Source organism: Ostrinia furnacalis, unplaced genomic scaffold (genome assembly GCF_004193835.3).
Source record: "Ostrinia furnacalis isolate ACB-3 unplaced genomic scaffold, ASM419383v2 OfSCF0629, whole genome shotgun sequence".
NCBI lineage: Eukaryota > Metazoa > Arthropoda > Insecta > Lepidoptera > Crambidae > Ostrinia > Ostrinia furnacalis.
In genome coordinates this window covers 316,622-330,560 of record NW_021130868.1, presented here as the reverse complement: position 1 = coordinate 330,560, position 13,939 = coordinate 316,622, and the positions used below count along the sequence as shown (strand labels likewise).

At 37.8% G+C, this 13,939-nt stretch overlaps 1 protein-coding gene across 3 annotated transcripts in view; it reads right to left on the bottom strand.

The window, feature by feature from the left end:
- Positions 1–13,939, bottom strand: part of LOC114366356 (Chronologically inappropriate morphogenesis) — a 61,871-nt gene that overhangs the window by 27,978 nt on the left and 19,954 nt on the right. For all 3 annotated transcript variants that reach the window (XM_028323218.1, XM_028323216.1, XM_028323217.1), the window contains exon 2: positions 6,084–6,229. In XM_028323218.1, coding sequence (XP_028179019.1) covers positions 6,084–6,204 — 121 coding nt within the window. In that variant the 5' untranslated portion in view covers positions 6,205–6,229. The remainder of the gene's footprint in view (positions 1–6,083; positions 6,230–13,939) is intronic.

Below are 13,939 nucleotides of genomic sequence, written 5' to 3'. Positions count from 1 at the left end.
TGTAGCATTAGTTCAATAGTTTTTTAAAATAATTAATTGCATAATTTTAACTAATTAATGCACTCAATTATAATTCAAGGTAAATTTTATGTCAAACGATGTTTTTATCTAGCTAGCGCAATGACATCTCATTCTTGACTTTCCAAGCGAAATGTTAACTCCGACCGATTAAACATTTAACTAATTGAATTAATTAACTTTATCTCAGCGCATGAATTAAACCGCAAACCACGGCCTTCGGGTTCAAGCGATAAATATGCAACTCGTCATATGTTTTGGCCAAAACGTTGTGATAACTGCGTGTTTTTGATAATGCAAGAATTTCACGACACGTGTAACGGAGGCTTGGTAACAATCGAACGTCATTAAGTTGCGTTAAATAGTTTTCCTGTAATGATGACGTCATCGCTGTGATTATTAAAGGTAAATTAACTGCATTAGAGTGACATCAAGACAACTCAACTGGGGTTGTAGATTCGAACCCCATAAGTAACAAAACGTTACTGTGACACGAGCAATCATAATCCTGAGACTATTTATTTTTAGTGCATCTTTGTACCTATTTAGTCATTATGGTCCGTTAGCTAGTCACTATTTGCATGCTCTGCTTGGTTTGAGCCTAGGAAATTGATGTGATTAGTTTAGAATACATAATTTATTTTATGAATGACACGTCCCAGTTATTGTTGGTCATGACAGAAATAGAACACAAAGAACTTCATATTATTATTATATATTAAAAAGTCATGTAAGTTTTATTAAAATTACATGATGCGACCATTGACTCTCCCGAACATATCAACAGATCCCCGTTTTTGCGTTCACGATTTTGTTTTCAGGCATGGACTTGAGACGAACAGTTTATCATTTGTAGTTTTGAGATTAGATAATTAATTTTATAGTTCCCTCTGAAAAATATCTGAATAGTTTTGCTTAGCACCTTTGTACTCACACTCGCAAATAATGTCCTTACCTACATACATTAATTATAACTTGTTTCATAGATGCATTCATAAGTGACACATACACATAAGTAGGTATCACACATAGGTATAATGTAAAAATAATGTTGATTCATTCTAACTAAAAGTACATCGTCATTGTAGATAAACTAATGTTGAGTAGAAAAGTTTTACTTGACATCAAAATATCCTAAAATATAGGCGCAATAAAGAACTTGGTGCTATAATCAATCTAACAGCAGGAAAATAAAATAAATCTAGTGTATGCCCATTTGCCCATTGACCCAGGCTGCGTCGCGGGGTGACTAAACCCATAGGCTTTCGGGTCGGCGATTTTATATGGTTCCGTTCCACGATTGCCCCCAAAAGAAACTTGCCATGGCTTGCTTTTATTTTGGACCTCTTGGAAAAACAACCATATTACTATTAGCTGAAGTTTTAGATATTTTATACGGAAAAGTGTTTAGTGTGTGTGTGTGTACTCAGCCAATTGCGGTATACATGTACGAATTTAATGCTGCACGCCATGTGTCAAAATTAGTTAAGGTTAATTAGTTAATAGTTAGGTACTAAGTGTAGTTTTAATTGTGACCTGTTACTATTTTTCACATAAACACTGGCTTTCTTCAGACTTGCCAAAAAAATTTTTACCCAATTGAACATTCTTGCTTTTCACAGTCGCAGCTGTGCGCATTCGCACTTATCCAAAAACACATATTTGCATTATAAATACGGATGTATCGCGATACAAATGCGCCTTAATTTTTATCGCATTGCATTCCCAGCATCGAGCGATAAGACCTAGGTATCACGTATTTGGTTATTCAAAAAGTAGTGCCAAAACTTATCAGCGGAGTCAACGACCTGTTTATCAGTTTAGCGAATTTCAAGGCTACGCCTGCATTCGTGACATTACGCCTGTTATTGGCTTGATAAATGGCGATAATGTAATTTGTGGCGCCTGTTACGAAACTGATATTCTTTCCGTATTGAGGAAAAACACTTATTCAAATTATTTATTACCTAGTATGTAGAGTTAGGCCCTTTTTATTGTACAGCAGCGTACGACTGAACTCGACGCGAAGCGCGATGACTTGATGGCCCGTCCATCTGCCGCCATTCACTATAACTATGTTGGCGGCGTGCTTAGATGCCCTCCAATGTGCGAGGGGGTTTGCCGCGAAGATCGGCTACGTAAGCCATCTTCGGGCACACCATCGCCGTCAAGACAGCTAGGAGTCGGAGTGGTCGCCATGGCCGAAATCGGTCGGATGGATCATCATCATCATCATGATGACATGCCCGCCACTAATACCCGACGGTGTCCACCGGAGCCCGATGAAACGGAGCCTCGCTCTGCACAGCCGATCGGTATGAACTGCTAGGGAGCGGAGCGGTTCCTCCGGACCGCATTACTCTAAAACGCTCCCTAGAAGTTCATACAGATTGGCCGTGCGGAGCGGGTCCGCAACGGACGGTCCGCGTGACACTAAAACCAGCCTCATGCTAGAGTCTGACTTATTATACTCCCCAATACAGCATGCTCTACCAACAGTTCAGGACAATACAACATGAGAAGTTTCCAACAGAAACTTGTCATAGACATTGACTTGAATTTATGCTTAAGTTGGAATCTAGTTTTGAATTCGTTTCATAACAGCAGCAGCCAGTTTTGGCAGCGACAGACAAGCAGTGGGTGGTGGAACTCCTAATACTAATATATTGCGTCTTCTACAAACACAGTCGGCTGGAACATAACTAATGGTAGAGTTTTAGTAAAGACTGAAATCTAAAAAATGTGTAAATATTCTTCTATAGTTTCATATAAAAACTAATTTGTATTCTGTTGTAAACCTAAATAAATAAACAAATATGTTTTTGCAAAGCGCAATATGAATGTTTTCAACCAAAAACTGTACCATACTAATAAGAGGTAAATCGTTAAATATTTTTCATAACTATATGTATACTAAAATAAATACATCATTTCGTCATGCACGATGCAGTCAGTTCAATGACCACTAGCAGGTAATATTGCAAAACAGATATTACTTGAACTCACAAGTTGTTTTTAGAGAATAATAATAAGTGACGCAGTTAGGTAGTAGTTTAAATAAAAGATGAGTTACGAAAATTTTTGGTATACTACTACTGTTTTCTTACATTATGTATAAGTTCATTTGTATATTTTGTGGATTGTAACCTTATCGCTTATCAACTCGGTACACAATTTTTTTCTTTCTTAATAATATGAACAACAAGATACGAAGTTTTTCGAACTTTCAAACATAGATAAATTCCTTAAAATTTACTTTTTCAAGGATTTTTAAAGTACCTAATAGGCGATCGGACACCGCGGATAATTGAAATACTTTTCATGATCTGTCAAACAAAATATTATACTTTGTATGAAAATACCGTACCTATTATTATTAGACTAACATATCCATATCTTTGTAATTTGTGACACGTACGCGATTTAACACCTATGTGGCGTGATTATAATCAGATGAACTTCGTATTTCTTTAATATCAACCTTGTTTTCTTCAAAGTGCAGCGATTAGATAATTCTATATTAAGCCAATGCCGAAATTAATTCAAATGTTGTTTACTTCCTGTATGTTATGTATGTTTTTATGTATATTTTTATTACTCCGTCCTCCATGTTCAAGTTGACAATTTATTTTCCTTTAAAACTCATAAGACATAATAAAAAGAATCAAATATGTATTTCTAGTAGGTACCCACATCGCCTGTAGGCTGAAACCTTTAATGCCTAATCCAGTTTCAGAGTTGTTTTATGATCAAATCGTGGGAACATCGCAGTCATAACTTCGAGCCATTTAGTAAGTGCCTGACTGTAGTGACTGAGCGGTGCGGGAACGCGAGCGAGTTTGCCTGGAATTTACGAGTTAGAACTTACCTACGAGTATCTCTGATTTCAAAAATACTTTATTTTTTTTTTTACTGGGTATGCGTTTTGACTACTGTCGCGATATTTAATCATAACATAAATTGTCAATGTTGTGTTTATTTTTGTTACATCATAACTTAATACTTCACTTTTGTCAAAGTCAAAGTCAAAGTCAAAATTTCTTTATTTGTATAGACTATTAAATAGTTCTTACAAATCGTCAAATATTTTGCACTTAAGGAGCCTCTACATGTCTCATAATCTTTTTACCCTACCAGCGCTTCGAGACCAACATTTGGCAAGTGCTGAGAAGAAGCGCCGCAACAAACTCAGTCACCACTGTCTGCCGGTTAATTTAAATAAATAGAAAAAGCAGTAGTAGGTACATTTCATTCAGGAGCAGTTCACTGAATTTACCTTAGTTTCCTAGCTGACATATGTCACGTTCCATTTATGTGTCAATGCGCTAGTAATAACGTCATTCTATGGTAGCGATCAATACCACAGTCGTAAATAAATTATCGTAGAGTCCTGCTTGGCAACTGCGTTAATGATTGATAGATCCTTAAACTTGAAGCCTTAAGGTTCATTTTCAATTAACTGCACGAAAATTATTTTGAAGAGGAACTTACGTATAAAGTTAATAATAGAAAATAATAATAACAAATGTAATAGGTGCTTAAATTAAAAAAAAATCTATGAAGGTAACTTGTAAAAAAATAATATTTTATGATCCAATTGCCATAGATAAGAGGAACCATAAAACTCTGTGGGATAGACCATCAAAACAAGAGCGAGAAACTTTTATATAGGTACCGTCAACATTTTGGAATGTAGCCAAATGCCAAATTATACTTTTCCGTTTCGTAAAAAGTCTACATCTTCAAAAGTACAATTTTGTTTTTAAAAATAAAACGGCGTGCGTAATTATGCGGAACGGTGAGTATGAAAAAATCTAAGTTTTTTTTTAAGTTCATTGGTAGATAGGCCAACTTTGAACCAATGTCCAGCTGTGGAACTATGTCCGTTTGTGACTCCTGTGGGCTAGGTTAAGATTACTTATTTTAATTTACAATTAACAAAACAAACGAATCACAACTCTGGCACAGAAAAAGGGAGAGATGAAAACCTTGGCAGTACATAATGTCAAGGAAATTAATTGTTACAATTACATAATGAGAACAACAACGCTCTTGACTTTGTTGTTTTAACTTTTTGAAGTTCGGAAGCCCTGCAAACAATGTTTCATGGACTCGTAAGAAAGGACCAACTTGAACTTGGCCACGGTTATTGTGAAAAATTTTAATGTCTGATTTTGAATTTTAACGTGAGTTTTTTAATGTCAAACGTGAGCTTTCTATTGTTTATGTACAAGGGCAGTAGTATTTTCCTGCGAAACTTTTTTAAAAAGTTGCATCTTTTCAGAAACGTTTTTATAACCCTTCAATTGTTTTCCATAAAGGTAAAGAACTTGGTCACTGTACCGATTGTATGAAGAACCCTCGTGTTTGCTGTAAAGTTGTGTAGCTGTGATTCATTTGACCGAGATTTTTATCGGTACAATATCTTTTATGCAGTGTTGTTATAGGACTAAATGCTTCTTCCATAAGCTTTTGTCAGCGCTCAAATACAAGCTAGGCGACTTAAAAATATCTTTCTAATCGATTATCGGTTTAGTTTTAGTCCGCTGTGTCTTATGTTATCTACGGTTCATGAGCTTTCATGTGGATCAAACGACATGGAACCAAAACACCCAGCATGGCTGCGTTGGAAGGCAGTTCCATTACACATCTCTCTGATTATAATGCTAAGATTCGAGAATACAAATCCACACTAAAAAATAACGTTGTGTAGAACAGTCCTGAATTTGATTCTTCAGTCTATTTTTCTAATAAAAACCTAAAGCTCATATTAAATTGCATTGAGTTGTGCACGATAGCTCAATCTATAGATGTAAAGGAGTTGATTCTCCAACTAAGTGTAGTCACACTAAGTCTAATATTATAAAGGCGAAAGTTGGTGAGTGTGTAATGTGTATGTTTGTTACTTCTTCACGTCTATATGGCTGGAGCGATTTTAACAAAATTTGGTATGGAGTTAGCTGACACCCTGGACTAACATAGGCTACGTTTTACCGCGGGTAACACCGCGGGGCACAGCTAGTAGACAACAAAGGCAGTTCAATGAAAGAAGTACAAAGTCTTACCTTCGCAGTATAGAGTGACGTCTGCGAGACTCTCCGAGTTCCAGAGGTTCGCGAACGAGGTGGCCAGGTTGGAGCCGAAGCTGTTCCATTTCAGGCAGTACTGCTGCTGTTGGGAGTCCATGCCCGGGCCGCCTCGGATACCTGCCCTGTACAAACATCACTAGTTCAAATTAAACGCTCAGATTTACTTACACTATCCGTAAGAAAGGAGGTACAAAAGATACCACAGTGTCGCCGTTAGGGATTAAAGACAAAGAGCCATATTTTTTACTTTTGATTTTGGTCAAAAATGCTTCACCCTTCAAGCCCCGCGAATTGAGATACAATATAAAAAAAATGTTGCGCGATCTTATGCGACCGCTTTGGGTTTGATGGGTTACAGATGTTTTAGCCAAACACCTTTTGATGATTTAAAATTGTCCTTAATCCTACATATCCGCTGTAGAATCATGAAAAACTTTTTTCGTATTTTTACGCGTTAATCATTTAACACCTAAAGTTATTAAAAATAGTATGTAAAACATCAATTCGTAGCACCGATAAAGACTATGGCACGTGCTCTTATAGTATCTTGATCCCCTCTATCTAAACAAAGGGTGTAATACAGACCGCACCGATGAAGTCATTTATAAAAACAATATCATTATGAGTATGCATGGGGCGCCTTGCTTCGAGTCTACCCACAACAATAATGTGATTGACTGTACCGGTAGATTGGGATGTTACATTAAGTTAATGTTATAATTTTAGCTTCGAACGAAGGACTGACAAATAGTCATAATATTATTAGCATCATTACGTGCATAATACTTGCTTGTGAGTAGTAATAACGCTATCCGTGATTGCATTACCCAAAACATATTGTACCTTACATCGTTCGTTCGTTTCAGCCAAATGAAGTCCACTGCTGGATAAAGGCCTCCTCCAATGTACCTTACATACTCGTACTTAATGGCCACTACGAGTATGAGCATAAACGTCATTATCATTATTTCAGCCACAGGACGTCCACTGTTGGAACGTAGGTAGATCTCCTCCCAATGATTTCTATATTGACCCGTTGGTAGTGGCCTGCATTCAGCACCTGCTACCTTTATGAGGTCTTTGTTTCACCTAGCAGAATCAAACATAGCAGACTTTAAAAAACATACTTATTAAAGTCAAAGTTGAGCGTAAAAGCTCTACGAGGGTACTTCCTACAAAGTTGTATGTATTATCAGATCTATCTATCCTTTTCGCCCAAAGCGTGATGCCAACATGAAAGACCGCGACACAGAACCGGAAATACGGAAACGAAGTTACGGAGGAACCCCATAGACATGCGGAAAGCATACGGAATCTTATGGATCCAAAAAAAAAATCTCCTGATACAAAAAAGTTCGCAACACGTCTTTGTTGCAATGAGGGTTTTCGCGAATGAAAAATCCGCCAGATGGCAATACGTAGACGCGAGGTCCAAATGCTGCATGATTGGTTATTTTTGACATGACATTCACAGATATGTCAAAATCCACCAATCACGCAGCAGTCAGACCCCACATCCACGTCCCGCCATCTACCGGATCTTTCATTCGTGAAAACCCTCATTGAAATAAGTTTGTGTTATCAACTTATTGGGTACTTTGGATGTCACGAACTATTGTAAGTTGACTGTACGTACAGTCGTTAACATATCAAACTATAAATGGTTGTAAAGTCACTTGATTTGCCGTTATTTGTACAATAACATTGCAACTTATTAAAATAGCTCCACTATCGAAGATAAAAATAATCTTTCTCCCTTTTTGGAGTCCATCAAACTTAATTCAGTACTAAGCCACCACAAAATTTTGATAATAACGAATGTAATTCAAAAAATTACGTTTACGTTTCATTGATGTCCTTCCGCTTAGGGAAAACTTGAACTAGTGAAATATCACAGGTCACTAGCCATATTACATTGCCTATACTTCCAGAAAAAGTAATTAACAAGCCAAGCTATTACTTTCAAACGAATACACCGAGGGCACAATAAAGGTGGTTAGCTAGTGAACCACCAAGGTCGGGTGGACAGTCGATCATCGACCACCTCAGCACGGAACTGTCCCATGAATACGTAATGCGTTCGGCCAATGGTGGCTTTCCCACGGCGGGAAACGACATGTGCGCGGAAATCGTTGATACTAACTGTGGTGAAAAATCTTTAAGGTGGTATTGATTGCAGTGTGCTGTATTAAATGGCCTATATTAGTATAGACTACTAAAAAGCCTAAGCCTTTATACTCGTACCTATTAAGCTAACTATTAAGTTAACTATATGGCTCTTAAACTACCCAATTAGTGAAATATTCGAATGAAACTCAAATTGACGCCTGAATCCGTCTTGAATCTCTGCCTTGTAGGTAGCATCAATTTGATACGATTTTTAAATTGTTTCTGTTCTCTTTACAATATCAAATTCCCGTTTAGACTTGCAATTAAAGGCTTAACTTTCAATTCTGGGTCTGTATTCGGAAAAACTAACTCTATCTGCGTTTTTAAAACGTATCATCGCACTATCATAACGGCGCGCAATCTTCAAATCGTTCGATTCAGTCGCAGGGACCGTAGCTACCTCCAAATCTGTGTTACGTAACGCGAAGTACTTACACCCACACGCACATGCATACGAGCTACCTATATCTGGTTGCATCTACTACCAATCGATAGTGCCTATGGAATAGGAAAGCGTCATACGCAAGAGGGGGACAGATAGAGGGCGGGGGTGGGTTAGTGGGTAATGACGTCATGCGTTCACATTTTGAATTTTCAAAATGGAATTTTGGAACCATCCTTATTTGATGTACTAATACACCTTGATTATAAGCACTTTGATTTTACTAACAATAAAAGTATTAAACATTAAAAATGCATTACCTACTTTAGACAAAAAGTTTTATTCACAAACTACACAAAAAGATTGATCTTTCGTTATCATATAAGAAACATTAATTTCAGACAATGACAATAAAGATAAGAAAACTAGACATAGAGTAGTTTTGCAAATACAAAGCCCTAATTTTAAGAAAACATACAGAACATTCACAGGATGCAACAGATGCGGAGAAAGTTCTACTAAGACAAAATAGTAGGTACAAGACAGTAGGTACAACTAAAGAACAAAAGGTTTACAACATCGATATTATAAAAAATTATACCCTCTCTTCTGTCGCGGGTCGCGGAAGATATGTCGCGTTGATCTCATGATGCTATCAATCACGCGCGATATAACCGATTATGCAAATTAATGCAGAAGAGCACAGAACGCAGTCCCTCACCGGGGCAGCTACGCATCTGCAATGGGCGGTGGGTGCAACTGCATCGCGTCGATACCTTATCGATTAGATCCCGACCGTTACAGGCTAACTGTATTTGCATATGCAGGTATATCTGGGCTGGCGTAAGCTGAGCTGCGTCGACCCAGTCGATGGACGGTGATTGAAGGCGATCGCGGGGCGAGGGGTAGGTCTAGTTAGGCTGGGCAGTGTGGAATTTCGGCTGCGACCTGGTTCCGGGGTGCAGTAGGCGCGCAGGCGTAGTCGAGCGGGGGAGGGAATGGGGGAGGGGGGGCTTGCACCGAGTTGCGCAAAGTGCCGCAACGGTCACTCTGCAACGGTGGAAATCGAGATGGGAAAGTGGCTACGCACATACTACATAATGATCATTATGATGAAAGCGGCGGCCATTTTGACTGACAAAATTTTAATGCGTATGGATTCGGACACCGGTTTGTAATTTAAAGGATTTCAAAGGTACCTAAACCTATCGTTAGGTAATCCTTTGAAATGTCACACCAGACATGTAGACTAAAAGTTAAAGTAGAAGTGGAAATGGCGCGTGTTTTAGTCAATACGTGTAAATTAGTTTTATCACACACACCATACACTAATTACACAATCTTTAGAATTTAATTTGCTTGGATACAAGCTCATACTTACTGATTGCTACCTATGCATGTCAGATCATTACGAGGCCACTTCCAACATACTTTAATAATTATTTCTAAAAAGGTCAAAGAAATTGTAACGATCGTATAACTATCCAAAGTACAAGCATCTAACGGTGCCGAAACAAAGGCTTGCATCGACCGGCATTGCACATTCACTGATTCCCATCTCCCCCCCAAGCACCTGTTACTTAACTCTAATGCTTTCAAAAATAAAGTCCAAAATCGCTCGGGTTGTGCGTTCGCTGTAGCCTTAAAATCACTACGCATGCTACGAGCATTGGCTCTACGTAGAGTCGCGTTTGCTACACTGATGGCGCAGTTACACCATGCGGGAAATTGATCGAGATAGTGTAAACATGCATTTCAGTTAGTTTCGCCGTGCGTCGCCCATACTTCGGTATGTGTGCTCGCACTTCTGTTCGATCAATTTCCTGCATAGTGTAACTGCGCCATGACAATGGATTTAGTAAAACGTTCACTTGTATGAATATTTTTCAATGCGTTTTAAAATAACTTTTTTAGAAGACAAGTGTTTATGCAGATAGATACATATTATACACACATACTCAGTGTCAGTTTCGTGGAATTGTTTTACGATAAGATATAATTTAACTTCCTAGTTTTCAGATAAAGGTAGAATAAGCGCCGTATTTCATGCTACAATAAAGTAGTTTAGGCCTGTTTTATTTTACATTGATGAAAAGATGTCTATGTGTTATTCAAAATATAGTTTATGTAGGTATGTACAATATTTTTCAACTGCATTTACCTCAATTACTTAGTCATTGAGCTACGAAATACTAGGAAATACATTAGCTATCTTGAAGAATTCTTATCTCCATTGATTAGTGCGTGCCAAATCTTTCAAAGAACTGTTATAACATACAAATAAGATTGTATTATGATAACAATAGTATTAATAAAACGCACCACCTGTTTACAAATGAAAACAATGCTTTTAAATGGACTATTCAGGCAAAAAGTTTACAACCAAACAAACCACCATGACCCGTCTAAGAAAAACAATAACCTTAAAGATGACTTTCATGTTTAGGTAGTTCATCCCAACGCAATAACGTTCGTATTCCCTTGTACCAACCGCGATCTTCCATTATTAGCACCTAAACCAAACTTTGGGCTTATATCTAAGAGATCATCCCTGCAAAAAAACACATAGATATAGCGCAGACCAATCTAGCCCTTATTCACACAAAAGCCCAAGCGTAAAGGTCCAAATTACGTTGGCGTATTCCAGCTGTATTTACACTCTCCGATCTTCAAAAGTGGTATGAATCCGAGTGCTTTACGTGAGAAAAGCGGAGTTTGTGCATTTAACGTATTGGTATAACGCGAGAGGCGTAGAGCAAGCGGAATCTGGGTCGCCTCGTGACTCTTACATTGACGACAAAATTCAAATGATAGTGGCACAGTGCAAAAATGGGTAGAAGCTAATCTTTGCACAAAGTGTTTAGAGCTTCCACTTTTTTGTTAGTTAGCGGTGTATTTGGTTTGTTAATGTACCGATATTCAATTTTCTCTTTTTTCGTAGTTCGTAGCTACGAGACGAGACATTACGGCGTTGTATTCAGCATTTTCAATTTTTCCAAATAGGTAATATGCCTAACCCATATTATTTTTTAAAGTATTTGACATATTTGAATTCTAGACATATTTTCATCTAGGAATTCATCAATTCTAGGAATCGAAGGCATAGATTAGTAACTTCTGTTTATAACACTGCCGCGACTTTGCCACTGTTCGCCTCACATACTGTCCTACTACGCTGTGGCCAGCCAGCATAGAAAATGCATACTGCGGTTACAGTTGCGAAAGACAGGCGGGGCCGAATGACCGATGCGCAGTGCGTAGATTCGGCGGTTACGTAACCCGCTGTTGAAACCGACGCACTGCGAGCAAACGGGTTTTCTAAATTCTCCCGCTTATCTAAGTGCAGTCGTTTCGCGCTGCTGCACGTTGAGATAAGTCGATCTGTATCGGATAGTTTTGGGTTTTTGGATACAGGGACTAAGACGTGGAATAATTGTTTGGAATGTTACGGTTTTTGGAAATTTACGCATGGGTCTTTTGACTGTAGGTTTATTTATTAAGCAGAGCTTGGACCTAAATGTTATGATTTTTATAAAATGGTGTATTGGTCGTTTTGGTTAAAATAGCAGATTGGCCCTATTTTTCTATTTTAAGTGACCATTTGATATTGATTATGTTTTAGTTCACAATGTATCAATTTGGATTGAATTCTTGTGAATGCACTAATGGATTCGGACTCTCGCAGAGGTTACTCATCGTTTAAGTAAATGTTGTGCAATTTCAAAAACAGAACTTTGACTTTACTTCGTCATCTTGCAAACTCGCATTTCAAATGTACCTCCTGCATACAGATTAAGGACAGACGGTTGCAAATCGCATATCAAAGAATCTAATGATCCGTTGATTTCAGAAGTACTTGTGTGGAAAAATCCCACGCGAATCGCACCCAAGTCACCGATAGCAGATGCTAAACTTGTGCCTGCAAGGGCTCTCGATTGCATGAGCAATCGGACGGATTTGTGTTAGTGATTTTTGCTCCAGACTTTTGGGTAATTGCCAAGTTTCGTAGACAAAGCGCCAAGGCGACGCGGAAGGTGCGTTTTGAAATATTTGTGCAAAAGTATTAATCAAATAGGTCAATGTATAGTTTAAAAAACTTGATTTATTTCGAGTAAATGGAAGAAGTGTGTTGCGAAAGATCAGGAACAAAAAACGTGGCAGTGTTTTGTTTTGCTAGAGTAACAAAGGTTTTATTTTAGTTAAAGTTTGTCAGCACATTCCTGGTTCAAGATTGTAAAATGTAATTCATGCGATCGGAGTATGAAATCTAAAATACAACAGTCAAATTAATTATTTACGACAGCTACGATTGCAAGAGGCATAACAATGCAAGCCAAAAAAACTTTCTACTGCAACTATTTTCTAATAGAAGAAACGTGCCAGTTGCCACGCAGGTTGGGGCCCGTCAAAATAGAAAGTTGCAAGAGGTTGCAGTGCGTGTGCGTTAGTAAAGCTGGAAACACACGAATGCAAACGATGCCCAATATTTTTGTATAGTCAAGCTATTTTGAAACGTCAAGTAGCAAAAATCAAAATGTCATAATTTTATGGTTGTACAACGTGGCAAAAATCGGAACTAATAATCCGGTATTGGTAGTAGCGCCCTCCTGACAATGTTGGAGCTGGGACGGTTCAGTGTAAGACATCTATCATTCATTGTTAGTGACAAATAGAGTCATTATTTTAGTCAAAATAGAAAGTTGTAAGGTTGCACTGCGTTGGTAAAGCTGTGAATACAAGAATGCAAACGGCGACTGCAATATTTTTGTAAGACTCTTAGTTCGCACAGGAAATTGTACACGAATTCCAATGCAATTTGTAACTTCATTTGAATGCGTCCCGGTGCACGTAACAGAAATAAAGAGTAGCTGCTATTCTTAAAAATATGACACATAAATGCACGATAGATAACTTTTACACTGAAGCTTGTGACAATTAACTACTAGTGTATAACCACCTTTGTGCGTTCTGGGATGAATGCGTATTTGAAAGAATTACTGGTACCTATTCATCGGCGCTACTGTATTGTCAGGTTTGTTTCTAGTTCAGAAGTCAAATCTCTTCAAATTATGTCGTTTACGTAAGTTGGAAAACTATTATGCATTTCTACAACTGTCATTTTATACATTGGTTTGGTTATAGTAAACATAAACAATTTTGATACTTGGTCTATCAAAATAATATTTAAAAAATGTGTTGACCTCTCTCATGAAGATGAACGATTTTACATGAATAAAGTAACAAGTAAAAACAACATTGTATTACACAAAGTTGTAGTAAA